Below are 17826 nucleotides of genomic sequence, written 5' to 3' on the forward strand. Positions count from 1 at the left end.
TGGACATGTCAGTGAAACTTGCTGGAATCAGCTGAATTTTATTCGATAACTAATTCGCCAGGGACAGGCGGCGTAAACGAGTAATCTCAATCTCTAGCATTGCACGGTGAAGAAATAATCGAATAATGGGCCAATATGGTCTATGCAAGCAAACGCGTGCGAGCCAGCGAAACTCGTAAAGAAATGCTCGAATCAGTGTATCCATCGTTAACTTTAGCTCCTCGCTATTCTTGCGATACTTAACGGTGGAAATGCTGATCGTGGCAAGAAGAAAAATAAAATAAAACCAAGATGAAGAATAATAAAACGACGAAAAAGAAGCGGAAGAAACAGAAGATAAAGCACATGTATAGCCTGAGTCCCTGCGGTATCGCCGCCACTGCACGACCTAACCTTAACTCTCGCAGCCGCCGAGGGGGAGATAAAAGCGCGGTGGTGGGGAGGAGCTCGTAGTATCGATGGAAGGTATATTCGCGCGTGCGACTCTACCTATACAACTAGCTTCTCCTCCTTCCTCACCCCGCCCCTACCTCGCCCACACACTGTGTTTCCCTCTCATTCCCTGGTTCATGCGCCAAGCGCATCCAAGATTAATAAGGCGGGCCGCGTCGGTGCACGTACTGCGCATGTACAACACTCGGGCCTTTTGTCGGAGCAGGTGGATGACCTTTCTTAAGGTTACTTCTCGACGTGAATTCGCCCTGACTCGTACGCAAGAGGACATTCCGGTGGCGGCTTATCGTCCCGGATGTGTAATTGGTAATTATTGAGCTTTCTAAGGGCGAGCAGCATATTGGGCTAGATGTATTCAGTGCTCGGCTGTTTACGTAAGCCTCCGAGACGTCCATAGGGTTTAGATACGAACAACGACGCGCATTGGGCGGAACGCATCCGACTCGTCGTGTCCTCTTCGTCTCCGCCAGGACGCAAGTTTATGCATTTACGAAGCGAGCCGAGGTGGCCCGAAGTGAAATGTCCGCGCGATCGGCACGGGCTGTGGGGAAATTTTTAGGTGTGCTGTTGGCCGGGGGCTGGATGGCGGGCTGGGAGGCGGGGAACCTTCGGTTGCAGTAATAGAGGTGCCGTTCTCGTGGCAGTGCCGCTTCCCCTTTTTTCAATTTTATCTCGTCGAATCGACGTACGGAGGCGCATATCGCGCTCCTGTACCCGACAATGCCGTCGTTGCTCTACTCCGAGAGTACGACTTACGAAACCGAAGGGAAAGTTCGTCGAGCACCGTACACTTCCTCTATGCTTGTCCGAGAGAGAGAGAGAGAGAGAGAGAGAGAGAAAGTAGGAGGAGTCATCGGGGGAGAGAGCGAATGACATTGCAATTAAAACCATTTTGCGCGGCTAATGAAACGATGTATTTAGTAATGTATTTTTGTAAGAGACTTTAGATTACCTTTTGTCATTTGTTGCTGTGTAAATTTACTATTATCAATTAATTGGAAATTCTATAGATGGTACGTATATTTTTCACTGCGTGTATAGGAATCGACTAATAGACGAATGGTAACGTTCATTTAGACTTAACGTTATAATTTTAATGGAACTTAATGCCCATTAGGAGTAATTTTGATTAAGTCAATTAATTAATACAAATCATTACAATATACATTTGTAGGATAATTTATGTAGCGGCGGCATCCGGTTAATTGTAATTAAAGTAAAGGAAATTTGAGAAATTCTTCGAGATCAATAATACCTAAATTTTTTATTTCTATTATTAATCGATATATATATATATATATATATATATATATATATATATATATTTATACATATATGCATTATTATTTTATATTAATTAGAGTTTCGATCTCCTCCGAACCAATAAGTAAGATACTCAAAATTGATGTAAAATATTGAATTTTATTTTATTATTGAACGCAAATTATTACATAACAAGACTGCAATTGCTAATTAATACAGAATCAATATGGATTTAATGACAACAGTAACAGTTGCTGCAGCAAAAATAATAATAAGAATAACAATAATAATAGTAATAATAATGATAATGGTAATTGTTATTGTAATTTAATATTTTACTTGTAGTATTACTGCGATTGGATGAGTCGAAATTTGCAAATTAAAAAATTTACTTAAAAAAATTAATGATTGTACATAAGTTGATAAATACCAACTACGATGTTAAAAAATCTTTAAAATTTAAATCGCACTATTAGTATCAAACCGCTTATTAATAAGAAAAATACGAGGATAATATAGATATGTGAGGACGTGTCGTGTGGTCTTTAGCAGATTAAAAACACAGTGAAAACTATCGCAGCTGACAAGCAGACCGCAGCTCTTTATTAAGTATCCCACGAATAATCGATTATTGAGGCGAATATATTGAGAATTATAGAATACCTGTGCTCTACGGGCATAATGTAAATCTTTACACTTTGACGAGATTGGATGCTCCAAATAATAAATATCTCTATCATGTAGTGGTGGATATCGTAGACCGTAACTCAGTCGGTAAGCCGCAAACTTCTACAAAATACCATAATCTTTGAGGGCGCCGCCACTTCCGTAACCACACAAAATAGCATCGCCGACGAGGAGACCCTTGTCGATATTAATAGGTGACGGTGCCCGCAATCATGGAAGGGCCCGATACAATCACGTGGGAGGAGTTCGTGGCCAATGCCGAGGAACTTGTGAGTGTGTCGGACCGCTTGGCGGACCACTGGCTCTTCCTCGGGGACAAGGTGCGTCTCACCGGCTTTGTTCCCGGCTCTGTTCCCGGCACTCCTCCAAGATTATCAAATACATTTAATTTAATAGCACACATTCGCCATATCACGCGGCAGCTCATCTGCTTTTTTAACGAACTGATAAATTCAATTAAAATTAATGGATTGTATTTCTGCAAATGCGACATTTTCCTAATGTCTAAAGAAAATATTTAGGATAATATATGTTAATAAAATTGTACTCGATCGTTCTTTTATAGAAAATACCTGGCCAAGCATATTTGTTACATCAAGAGAAGATGCTTGTCCCTATTGATTATCTGACAAATGATGACTCATCATCGGACGTCGAAGACATAGTCGATTCCAAGGCTGATGAATGGAGTACAAAGTTTGACATATGTATGGATCCATTCGAGGCTCCGTGCGCCAAAGAAAGACCATTGGTCACAGAGCATCATGTATTGTGGTCGATGAGTTATGCCGTCCCGGTGATTTATTTCAATGGCTGGAAATCCGGTGAGTTTGATGATAATTACTACTGTAACCTAATATATTGAATCGTTTTATTTTATTTTTGCTTTTGTTTGCCTTCAATATTCTCGTATTTCAAACGAATTTCCATCTAAAACCGATTATTCAGTGAAGAAGCGAACGTTGCAATTAATAATATAGGGCTCTGTATTATCATATTAATTACAATTGTAAACGACAGAGTGTGGTAACGTACTGTGTGATTCTTGCCAATTTTACCACAGCTGGTAAAGAAGAAAAATTTCTTTATTAACGCAACATAATGAGGATTGATAAGATTTTATTAGATTGCAGTTTAAAGCGTATAATTATAAATCAATATATACTACATTATTTTCTTGTCAATAAATTTTATAAGCACGTAACTCTCCAAAGTTATACATGAAGAATTTTAATTTATGAAAAATTGGTATTTCAATTAAAAAAAAAGAAAAGAGAAACAGAACAGTTTAAAACATTGTTTTCCAATTTATGTGAAAACAACGCAATATGAATTCACTAGTTAAAATTAATTATCATAAACGAATAAATAATTTAATTATAATAATATAAGTTTATATTCATAATGACAAAGTTTAGAGAAGCTTTAGTAGGATTTTTCAAAGCGAGACAATGTTAAATCGTTATTCGCTATCGTGATTTTCATTTGTTGATCGCTACTAGATCTTAATCTAGAACGATACAGAGGCATCGATTGAGATGATTGTTTCCTAGATTGTGCGAGCATAAATATCTGAGCTGCACGCACTACTGAATATGGCAAGATTCTTTTTCGAAATTTCATAGCTTAAAGGAATACAGTGAATGATAACGAACGTAACTAATGATTGTATAATTATATATTCAATCCTTGATCGATCGAATGACTAAATTTCAAAAGAGTATCACATATATTTACAACTGTTATATATCATTAGATAATGCAAAATTTTTAAAGGATATTTTTTCTCTTCATTATTATAGTTTTAATATTATTTCATTACCATTGTGAATTAGTTACATGCTAAATTTTAATATTTATCATCTAATAATTATAGTTGGCAATTCATTAATAGTTTGCTTTATCGATCATTTAGTAAAAGAATTTTTTTGATTAAATACTCTTCATCCTATCATGCTTACGTACACAGTTTTAATAGAAAATTTTTATTTTACGTAACACCTTTTTATGATCATAGCTTAATTCGTAAACCATATTTTTATGCTTAATATTACATTACCGATACCGTTAAAAATGCAAATTAGAATCTCGTTAATAGTTATTCCTATTTAATATTTATAAAGAATTATTGTTGAATTTCGAAACTTTTATTAAAATTATTGCATTAAGAATTCTTTTTTATTTAATTAAAGTATTAGAATTGTGTTTATTTATATGAACATTATTATAATATCAAACAAAATAGTTATAAAAATTAGATTTTTGGTAAAAAATCTCAATTTACCTTAAAATAAAGAAAATTGATACAAAAGACTAATATTAGCAATGTTTTCAAACGAATGATTATACAAGTTTTTAGTGCATGTATGATGTAAAATTCTTTTCTAAAAAAAGAATTTTTTTAGATTAGTTCTATCCATATTCTCGAAATTATGTATTCAATGCCATATTTTATCCACTTTTTATTTTACCTATTTTTTTTTTGTTCGTGGGCTTTCGTTTTGAAACTATTTAATATTTTAATCGGCAAATTATATTTCTTTTGAAACTATTAATATAAATCTGCAAAAACTACTAATTATAAAATATAAAAGAATTTGTAATACAAATTCATTCAAAATGAATGTATTGTTTTCGTCTATTTTTAGTATTGTTCATCCATTGTATTTGATTTATATTTGATATAATTGCAATAATTTCCTATTATTTCTTTCTAGTTGTTTAAAATATTTTATTTTTAAAAATGATTTAATCGGAGCGTTGTTACATGTGATAGAACATTGGAAACTGCCACGAGTATTTTTATTTATTATATGAAGTATAAATATCAATGATACACTCGGTTTCTTATCATCTAAATGATGTATTTGTAGAGAGTTTATCGACTGCATTTTTCTTAGTAAATGGTAATGGATGTTTCTAAGATGTTTTTAAGGAAATTTTATACATACAGTTAGCACTTGATTATACGCATTCATCAAAACTTTTTTTACGTGCTGGCTATGAATAAATGTATAATTAATTTTTAAAAATGAATGTAATCTTGAAATGTATTTTCTATACAGACATAATCATTTGGTTGATATTGAATTCTTATTAATAAAGTCATTAATATTTTAGTTTATTGGGTTTCATTTATTAATCTCTCTGTATTGCATCAGTTAAAATATCATAGCTTCAAGGTTTTGTCTACATGCTTGCGAAGTGAAAATTTATCAAAATAAAGATTATTATTGAATATCGACAAGTTTCATATTATTTCTAACAAAAGAAGGTATAAATCGTTTCATATAACTATGTTGTTGTAGTTCGATTTTATATAAATTAACAGTATATAACGGTTTGGATATTGTACATTCGGATTTAAATAAATCGTTACAACATTGTATTTCTAAGGAATTAAACAAAGAGAAGTAGTAAAATGAATCATACAGTAATCATATAGTTGCACCATTTTAATAGCATTAGTATTTTAGCATAAAATGCCAATTTAAAGAATGGTATAATATACTTAATTATTTGAAGTTATATATATTCTTTCGAATGTGTTACCTATTTGAAAATATATAGTTGAGATCTAATCATCCAGTAATACAATTATTTACTATTTACTAAATAATTATTTACAAAATGAAAGCAGCTTTACATCGACGCTTATTACATCATTTCCTCAATAATACATTTGTGTCCTAATAATTTTTCAGATCATACAATGAAATGTTGAGCGACGATCCCTCGATAGACTTCACACAGTTTGAATAATTTCAGTCAATTCTTTTCATAACCTTCCGCCCTCTACATAATTTTCGTAATTCCGCAAGTTCCATTTCAATAGGAATAGCTATCGTTTGTCATTCAGCTCACAAATGCATTAATACGATTATTTTTCATGCATCAGATTATCCAGGCGTGAATCCAGTAAGTGTTGAGATTGTCCAGAGGCTACTGGCGAATAACCGGCTGGCCTACACCGAGTTGTCGCAGGCGATGCATCCATTGCTGGGTAGACCTTACCTGCATCTTCATCCTTGCGGCTCGCGACATCTTCTTCGAAGCATGAGCAGAAGGTAGGCAAACGCATGTTTCCGCCATTCGAAGGCCCTTAACATAAGAGTTGCGCAGGTCATACATGATCTAGAATTATTATCATGATACCTATAGTATTTATATATATACCTTCGGAAGCATCGTAAAAAAGCTAATTTATAACAAATCTAATTTTATTATTATATTATACTATTATATTTTCGGGATACGCTATAATTATCTCTTTTTAATTACATTTTGTTTTTCTGTACTTTGTGTCTGAAGTTCCTGCGTTTATATTGAATGAAGTATTTTGAAATTGAGAGACCTGATAAAAATAATTATTAAACATAAGAGACTGAAACTAACTACAAAGAACGTTAATTATTTTAATAATAGATATTTATTTAATAATATGTTCAGTTATATATTGTTTATTTTAATAGTTTATTCTCTGAATTATATTTAGGAAAAGTTATTTAATTCTGCTAAAAGATAAGTTGCTTTATTCTTATATCCTTCATTCTTTCATTCTTACCAATTTTTATCTTTCATTAAAATACTTATATTATGTATATAATACTACTGGATCTTTACGAAAGCAAAATTATAATCGCTGTGTCGTAATTTTCTTAATGCATTGCTAGATGGAGTTATAAAATTACTAATACAAGTCCCAATATTTAATTATGTATGAATTACTCTGTTTTATAAATAATATAAATAATCTTGTTAATGCGTTCGAAAAATATAATTTTTTAAAAAATATTAAAATTCATTGTAGTTGAAATTTGAATAGTATTATAAGTAATTTAATAATACATTACGTTATACGTTTCTAAATATGCTTATAAAATAAGGCTTTTATTGTAAAAACTACCGACTAAGCAGGTTATTTTAGTTATTCTTTGTCAAATTGTAACATACTAATTACTTCAAAGTAATTCTAAGTAAACAATAACAAGTTAATATTTTTCTACATATTAAATGAATATTTGAGTATTAGTTTGTCTATACTATTTATGGAAATTATAGAGTAGTTATGTTTTGAAATTAAAATAATATTATTAGATGTAGTAATATTAATTATCAAGGGTTGCTGGTAAATTCATATTCATACGCATTATTTAAAAGTTAAATTACGAAAAGTATAATAACATGTGCATAAGCTGAATTTTCAACTTTGGATCTCCCATAAAATACAACAAAGATAATGAAAGATTATAGTACGTGCAAAAATAAATCCATTAAATCATCAAGTCTTCGTGTATTTCCAGTACTAACAAACTCGTAAGCTGGCTGAGCGCTGTGGCTCCAGTGGCACTGAATCTTCGACTACATCCCGACTACTTCCGGTTGACTAGTGGTGGTGAAAGTGGCAGTGGACCTCGCGAAGATTGAGCTATACAAAGTTTCCGTTTTGCTGGTTCATATGCTAAAAAGCTCGAAATTTGGGTCACAATTTCCGATACAGAGTCTAGTTAAAGTTAATATAAATTCAATGAGCAACTGCGCACATACGCTGTTAATATATTACTTATTAAATAATATTATTTTTATATAAATCTTCTTTATATAAAAACAATATTTAATATATAATAACAAGATGTTAATCGTCAAATAGAATATTTTTACATATTTGTTATTTACATCGTCCATTTATTGTTTTTTACCATATATTTAAATTAATAATTTTTCGTTTCTTCAATTGATGAATGTATTTTGTTATGCTTTTACTGAATAACGGACCTTTATAAAGCTCTAAAATGCATTAAAAAATGGCCATTACGAAGTATTTAAATACAAATAACAAATATTATGTCGATAATTTTTATGTATTTTTATTACAATCGGTCGAATTCTGCTACATAATTAAAATTATTTGATAAAAAAGGGTTGTCCGGTAAATTATAGATTTTTTAACCATTTAAAAGTAATTGAAAATATATAATATATATATATATTTATTTATTTATTTAATTTTTTACTTATTTTACAAGAGTATTAACTTTAAAAAACATCGAACGTGTTTCTTATGTAAAAATTTAATTTCAAATTGTAGTCAAGCATTGACTACATACGTGTATATATGTTTATATTGACTTAACTATTTATACAATGTTGAACTTAATATTTACACAACTCTTCGCGCTGCGAACATTTTTTTCCTTATTTAAAAAGTATTTTGATTAATAAATATACCATTAAAACGAAAATTTTTAATGCACTGTAAGTCTTATAATAATAGATAATAATAATAGATAATAAATCTTATATAATGTTGGGTTATGTTATGCATTAAGAATCAATTCAATTCGTGTATATTCATAGAATCAAGTAAAGTGCTTAGCCCTTTGCGCTTACACTACATCGAAAGCATCTTCCACCGTAAATGAACTTTTGTAATCCAATATTCTTCTCATATGATTGGAATTCTGTATTAAAATTATTTGGCTATTTAATTCCTGTATCTCTCTCTCTCTCTCTCTCTCTAATGAATAATATTGAAACTTTAAATATAGAGATAATATTTTACTAAATGGTTAAATAATATATTATATTATATTAAAGTAAGTTAATACGAAAACGTCATTTAATTTGGAAGTTTTTAATGTTTTTATTAATAAACGTTATATTTTCTAATGATTGAAATAAGGTCAATTTTTATAAAATTGTCATTTCTTAATCTGAGTTTCTTAATATAAATAATTAAACTCAATAATATATATTAAAAAAGTAGAAAGCAAAATTTGGTCTTGAATATAAAAATAGAATATGTAATGAATATCAAGTTCGAATATATTACATATAAAATATAATAGAAAGCATGACAAAATGATTATAATCTTTAAAATATAAAACGAAAACATTTTTTAATTTTTTAAAATTATTTCATAAAATGAATATAATTATGAGTCTATATATGATCATATTTAAGTACACCTACTTTAAGTTATTTTAGATCTGTTTTTTGTTTCTAATTATATTTCAGTACATATATTCAAATTATAATATATATTTTCTTTTAGTATTTTTAATTAGTAAATCAGTAATTAGTAAGGAGTAAATATCGATCTTGTTAATTTTGTTACATTTTGAAGAATTCCAAGTATTATAATAAAATCCAAAAAAGTAAATGAATTAAATTATTCTTATTCAGGCAAATTTATAATTATACTGTTGTATTTAATAAGATACTTAAAACTAAAATCACTTAAAAATGAAATGTTTGAGTCACATTTTGTTTGCCACTCTTAATATTTTAATAAATTTCTAATTTAACATGATATATTTTCTAATTAATTATGATTTATGTATTTCAATACACTTTTTAATACATATTAATACTAATTTGCTTTAAATATTAACAATATTTATTAAAAACATATCCAATGCATATTATTAAGTAAAATCTATTAACGAAATGTTTTACAGGTAAAGTACTTGTGAATTAACGAATTGTATCAATGATAAAAGATAATGTATTAACAAACTTAAGTAAATAAAATTATCGAAAATATATATGAATTAATTTGTTTTAATTGATTACTGTTTACTTATTACATTTTAAGAAAAGTAAATGATTTAAATAAATTTTTATTAAGATTGTATGTACTTTCAAGTTGTTGGAGATGGTATAGATCATAGAGATTTAATCAGTTTTTAAAAAATTTTTTATTAATATGAGATATTTTTAAAATTACACTTCGCATTTTTTCGTGAGTATTAATGTAATTAATTTTAATGTATTTTAATGTTCAATTATTATTGTATTAATGAGTAATAATATGAGAGTTAATTGAATTATATACTTTAAAACTAGTTTATGTATGTGATTTTACAATCTGGATTGTATAATTCATTTAACGTATGTTTTTCGGTTAATTTTTTTATTTGCTAAATCTTAAGTTTATATTGTGTAATCTAATATTCACACTATATAAACTAATTTTTTGAATTATTTATAGTAAATTATAAAAAAAATTAAGAATTGTATTTACTCTTAATTTCAAATTACATAGTTAGTGTAATAGTTTATTTATTTTGTATACTAAATGATATTTTTGTAAAGATTAGAAAAATTCTTTTAACATTGCATTAAGGAAAAGTTCCATTTTACTTATTCTCTCACATTTGTTTAAATTTAACTTAATTTTAAAATTATTTTAAACGAACAAGCAGAACCATTTTAATTTAATTAAAATAATAATTTAGCGATGTTTAAATGATACGCGACAAAAAATTTCAAATAGTGCTTTAGTAATTGTACAGTGTAAATGACAGTCGTCAGAAATCTCTGTAAAGGCAGCAAGGAATCAAATAATATTATGGATAGAACCTATTTACATAGTCTATTAATACCTGTCGAAGCAGAATGAAAAAACGAGAATCCGGAAATCAATAAATAATGGAAAATTAAATTAAGAACGGACAAATATAAAAATATTACTTCTATTCCATTTTTTTAATATTTCTATTTTTCCCAAACAAGATAATAATTAATATTTTACATTTCATACGTATTTAGATATTAACATGTTTAAATAAGACTTTTATAATTATATGCAAAAATTCAGATTTATATAAGCATTAATATAATTTAAGGAAAAAATTACTCGTACTTATTACTATTATTAAAGTTTTATTTAACTTTTATACAAAGTTAATTTACATATCTTACTCAGTTCACAACATTTCAATCATTTAAAAATTTTTCATTTCATTAAGGCAAAAATATTCATTATTAAATGTATTATTTGTTATCTTCCAGGGAATATATTTTAGCATCGCGAACACCCTTACTGGCAATAATTGTCTTTAGTTGGGGATAACTTTAACTGTATCTAAAAGAAAACAAATGGAATATCTGCTTTTCATTGTGATTCAACAATGAAAAAAAGTTTTATCATCTCCATTTTATATTCATCCACCAATAAGACAAAAATATACATACTTATGGCATATAAAATGGCATACTTTTGAGCTCTTCACTGTTCGGTGACAGAACTATTTTTTGGGTATTCAGTACTTCTCCGTTTTTATAGTAAACCTTCAGAACAGCAGTATTTTAAAGCATGAAAATACTTATATTTTTCTTAGTATGAATGTAAAAAGTTTGATGCTTTTTTAATAAAAGCACCATATTAAATATAAAAATCATTTCGTTATATGATTATCGTATACAATTGTTCAATTTTTGTGATAATTTTAGTACAAGATAGTATTGCATTACAACATGTAATTAAAAATTTTTAAATATTTTAAAGAATATATTTGAAAAATATTGTTTATTTAAGCAAAGTTAAAAATTAAATACTAAGGTCTATAATACTAAATTTTTTGTAATAATTACAAGAAAATTATTATTGATGGTTAGAAAAAAAAGTTTATTATATTAAAGATTGAAATATTTATATATTGACAATTATTAAGTCTCATCTAAAGATTTTACTTCAATATAATTTATTTATATATAATAAAATTTAGTTTAACGATGGCTTTACTTTATTTTCACCTAAAAAGATTATGTATTATGAATAACGTAATTTTTATAATCTACATTTATATGATTATAGATGTATTTATAAAATATAAAAATTTAGTTTAAAAAATGTAATATATAAAAGAATTCTATTATTCTTAGAAAAATGTGTTATATTCATCACTGACTTTTATCTACAAGTAAAGTATTAATGCTATTAACGAAGGATTAATGCTTACATTCTATAGTATTATATAATATATAATATATATTTTAACGATATCTACTTCAATTTTAACGATTGTTTTATTTAAAATTGTCGAATAACAGAATAAATTGGATAAACAAATATTTGTAAAATTATATTATTTAGATATTAATTTAGAAGTTACGAAGATTTGGGATGTGCTTTTTTTGTATATACTTTTCCTTAATAATAAATTACCAGAATTTTTGCTTCTAAATATATTAATATTTGATATAATTCATAAAATTTAATTATTACATATTGGTGTTTGCATACAAATGCTATTATTCCATTTTTTTTTTTTTTTAAAAAAATTCAAATTTTTATTGTAATCTAAATGTGAGGCCAGAGAAAGTATTTACATCATAGGTAGAAAATCTAATAATATGATAGAAACAAAATATTCAAACGGTCTTTTTAAAAGTTGCAGAATCATTTTTTATATTTATATAATCTACATTTATTTAAGAACTTGAAGTATCAGTATTGGATATTGAATTTTAAATGATTGCACCGATAATATTTCATGTAATTGTTGCAAGCTATCTAATAACCTTAGAATTTATAAGTATAGTTTCAAATAAAATATGGATATACATTTTTTTTAGTAATTTTGTTAGAAATAAGAAAAATTTTTATTAAATAATTTCAATAATGTGTATAGATAAATGATTCGATTCTATGATAGATGATGATTTTTCAATGAAAAGTTGAAAAATGAGCAATTCGTAATAGTAAACATTATTGTTTTATTTTAATTGAGACATTTATAATATATTTAAATAAAATGATATCTTGAAATAAGTAATAATTCAAAAACTACTTCTCTATTGTTTCTCACACGTTCAATTTCAAAGGTAAAGGGCAAAATCTTGGTATGAAGTTCTACATGATTTCAAATCAGTAATTAAGTTGCTTTATAAACATATTTGTAAACGGATAAAAATTATTTAACTTAGTACTACAACTTCAATGGATTATGAAAATTAATAACTAATTATTAACTATATGGATTTATATGTATTTCTAAGAAATCATTTTTTAATTTAATCAAATTTCACAATGAAGAATAATTTAATATTTTATGATATAAATAAATTTTAAATTAATTGAAAACATTTTAACAACTTTTGTGTCGCATATTTAATCTGAATAATTTTTATCGTGTTTGTATAAGTATTATTGGTGAGTCCAACTTACAGTAAATAGTTGAAAATTATTATTTAAAAAAAAATTTGTTACTGAAACTCATTATGCATCTAGTTTATTTAAATTATTCTTATTATATATATATTACCATTTACTTAATATTACTGTTAAAATATTTAAAACAATTATTGCTTGAATAAGTAGTAATAATTATATATCAAAAGAATAGATATCAAAGTAGTGATATTATTGAATTTTTTCTACTTTTAAAGTATTTTTTTAAAAACTTTCCGAGAATTAAAATTTAGTTATTTTACAATACTTTTTTGATAATGTAAATATCAGTCTAAAATATAGATTTTATATTTAATGTTAAAGTACAATCTGCAATAAATATTTATGTTAATTTGAATTGTATTGCAAAATTGAAAATATTTAAAAATTTATAATTTATTAAAGCAAAGTTTCTATTATAATATTATCTGGTTTATGACAGTTAAATATATGATTTGAATCTTAAAAATTGTTAAAGCATGGAACGTTCCACATACTTGGAGTGCTTTTCCTCAACTTTGCTCACTTCTACACAATTCTGGAACTTGATGCGCATTTTATTATGTCACTGCTTTACAAGTAGTACTGGATAAACTTGCCGTAAGTAAAGAACTCAGGCTTATTAAGCACACACGAAAAAGATCGCTGTCTTTTTCTTTTTATTGACTTAGAGTATATTGAGTGCTTTGTCACGCAGCTGAACAATCGTTTTTTTTAAAGTACCGAGGATTAATTTTTGACGATTTTACAATGATTTCGTAGTTCAATTGAAATTAATATCATTGTTTTCATTTATCTTTCATTATATATTCAATTTTATTTTACATTTATTTAAAAATTGAATGCTTATTAAACAAATTCAAAACTACGTAGGATCCAAAATTAATACGTAACTGCACAAATTAATCAAAATCGAATATAAAGTAAATTATACGGAAATATACTATAATGGATATTAAATATATTGAATTTTATAACAGTTACATATCAAAATATATGAACATGAAATTAAAATTTAATCTTTCTTAATAGACAATACTTTCTGGATTAATATGCGTGTCTATTAATCTTTGAATACTTTTATTTTTTAATATTATTTTATACGTATAACGTACATTAATAAAAATCAGTTTTATGTTTTGACAATAAATAAATAAATAAATAAATAATAAAAGAATTCAAATTATATTGTATTTTTATATTTATTCACCAATAACTTATTTGCTATATAATTTTATATACTATTATTTATGTTGTTTACGTTTGATATTTCTATATGAAATGCTTTTGTAAATATATTCCCATTAAATTGTCATACGTTAATTGATACGTGTTGTAATTAAGTTTTACAATATGAATGTTCTTAAAAATAACTTTACAATAAGTTAACATTGCTTTTTATTGTGATAATGTTGTGATTTTTATGAATACGATTCGAATTAGTAAGTTTGAACATTTAATAAACAAATTTTTGTGAATTAATATTTTTATAATTTTTTAAAGTTAATTATCTTGATTTAAAAAATTACATTGAATTGAATTGTCTATTTAAGATTTTCAAATATTCTATTATTAAATCATTTGTAGTTGATTGGTATTTATTATAAAGTACAGCTTTTTTGGCTTATTTAATAAATATAAATTAATGGGTAAAAGACCTTTCATTTCAGTAGTTTCTTATATATATGTCTATAAAGTTTTCTCATATAGAAAAATATAATTAATACAACTTTTAAAATTTGTTTTTGAGTCTATTATATGATAAATTAATTGTTTAGCATGTAAAATTTCTTACTCTTGCCAAAATATATCAGTATCTGATTATAATACGAAATATTCATCCAAAAAATATTTACTATATTTAAATTAATCATATTAGAGTTTGATATATTGAATTGAAAAATAAAGAGTTGGATATGATGTAATGTCATCAGTACTTTAAACTATATTTTCTTATAATAGGATTTTCTAAAGGTATATAAAATCTGAAACATAGGATAGTTATAATTCGTTATTCTTTACTTGAATGTACTTAAAAATAAATTATATATTATTAATACTTATTTTATAAACCTTTTAATTATATCGCAATTCACCAATTTTTGCATTCTTTAAAAGTTGTTGAAAGCGAATGAAATTCTTTATTAAAAAAAATAATAATTTTAATTGTTTCTAATTTCATTTCTAGTTTTGTAATTAATAATTTATCTATCAGATAAAGAAAGTATCTGTATTATTATTATTAATTATTTATAATTTTTTTTCTAATTATGAAAATGATTAATATTATACTAAAAAATTTATATCCGTGTTTTGCCATTACAAGCACCGTTTCAAGTAATTTCTATTGTGAATGCATCTAACTGTACCCCTACATCGAGAAGATAAACTAGAATGTACAATGAAACTCAATGGTAATAAATGCAATGGGCATACCAAGTAAATTATTAGTATTGAGATATGTTTATTTATGGTGCGTAATGAGAGTTTGTTCAAAGTTATTGATAATTTTGCACACCAACTGCGATAAATAAATTTAACTTTTATTAAAAAATTTAATTTGTATAAAATTTATTTATTTTTTATATTCCTGTTATTATATACATAAGTTTAGTAAAAATAATATTAATTAACGAAATCAATAAAATATTATGTAGCGTACTGATGATGTATCATAAATTTTATTTCAAGTGATTTTAAAGGGTACAATTTATATGCAAACATACATTAATATATATATATCTGATATTCAATACAGATATAAATTATTGTAATATTGGATTATCGAATTCCGTGAATCATAATATTTTAAATATGCTTGGAGTTTTTTTATTGAAATATATTGAGTACGATAGACGTATTAATGAATGTTGCTATTGCACATAATTTCATAATGCAGATTTGAGATTATTTATATTTGAAGTATTTCTGAAAGATTATTCTATTTTTATGCTTAATAATTTAATTTTGATTTCCATTGAAGCTGGAATCATGAATAATACGCAATGGAAATGTGAGTGAAATAGTAAGTACGTAAAACTGATATAAATTATTCTTCACAGATTAACATTAAAATAATTAAGCATTGCATTTATAGAATTTTTGAAAGAATAATTAAATTAAGTTTATACTTTTGCTTATTTTAATCTAATTTATTGTATTATAAAAACACAAATGTTGTTGATATTGTATTTTTTTTTCTTTATAATTCAAAAATAGAAACAAAAAACGATGAGAACTTCAGTTTGTAAAGAAAAAAAATGGGTATACAGAAGACAATGAGGCAAATATCGGAAAGACAATACGAAGATTAGAATTTCTACCAGGATATACTATCCTAAAGAAAAACAATTGTATGCCTACGACTGTATATTATATCTCACTCTTAAAATTTCTATTTCCATGTTCATTAAACACATGTAGTTACAATACGTTAAAACTATAATTATCAATTTAATTATTCGGCTTAATATTAATCTTATTTTTTTCACACTGATTAAATACTTTATTTACTTATATCTAGTAAACTGGGTGAGTGCTCATTTATAAGCTGCCATGCGTATCTGCACTCTGTCATAAAATTTCTAGTTCATTCCGGTTTGTTCTGGATTACTCTGCATATATTGTTTTGGAAATTTGAATAATACTTATTTTTAATAAAGGTTTCGTACGTAATGGTTTACCACATTACATATAATACTTTTTTTATTTATTATTTATTAATTATTAATTTATATTTATAATAATTTATAATTTATTAATTATTAATATTTGTTAAAATTTTTTTTCTATTTTATTGTTTTTAAGCAATAACGTAGGAATACAATATTTTAATAAATATGCTTGAAATTTTTTTTATCTAAATACTTATTTTAGTTCATTGAAAACATTATTATTTTCAGTATATTTTAAATGAATAAAATTTTAATAATTTCTAAAAAAAAATTAAATACTAATAATATTGTTTAATAATAAGAAGCATTTAACGTGTCACGTTATTTTAATATTAATATAGAAGTTTAATATAGAAGCTTTAGATTGAATATAATTAAAATTTTTATTAGATAAAACAGATTTATTGGATGAAAATATATTATATTGAAAAATGTAATGTAATGAAATTAAAAAATATCGGATCAAATATTATTTTAAAATACATATTATTTCATTATACTCACTATCCATGGCTTTTTAATTTACTGTAACGATGTGATAAGAGCCGTATGTATTAATTCGTGCACAGTGTGAATAGGATAGTTAAAATTTCTCATAAAGATCGTAGGATTGAATTTAAGAAACAATTTTTTTTTATAGCAACATAAAGTAGACGATTTATTTTCTAATATCAGTAGACTAAATATATAATATCGAGGCATATTATATATTTTAATTCCAACTGCTTTCGCAACACAATCAATTGCATCAATATTACAAGTATTTTATTTTATCAATATCATACCTATAA

At 25.7% G+C, this 17826-nt stretch overlaps 1 protein-coding gene across 1 annotated transcript; it reads left to right on the plus strand.

Annotated features, from left to right (window-relative positions):
• The first annotated feature begins 2135 nt into the window (after positions 1-2135).
• Positions 2136-7948, plus strand: Atg10 (Autophagy-related 10). The gene is made up of 4 exons (XM_011498302.1): positions 2136-2723; positions 2969-3227; positions 6302-6470; positions 7707-7948. The coding sequence occupies exons 1-4, from the start codon at positions 2616-2618 to the stop codon at positions 7828-7830; spliced, it is 660 nt and encodes a 219-aa protein (XP_011496604.1). The 5' UTR covers positions 2136-2615; the 3' UTR covers positions 7831-7948.
• The last annotated feature ends 9878 nt before the right edge of the window (positions 7949-17826 follow it).

Source organism: Ceratosolen solmsi, unplaced genomic scaffold (genome assembly GCF_000503995.2).
Source record: "Ceratosolen solmsi marchali unplaced genomic scaffold, CerSol_1.0 scaffold10, whole genome shotgun sequence".
Classification (NCBI taxonomy): domain Eukaryota; kingdom Metazoa; phylum Arthropoda; class Insecta; order Hymenoptera; family Agaonidae; genus Ceratosolen; species Ceratosolen solmsi.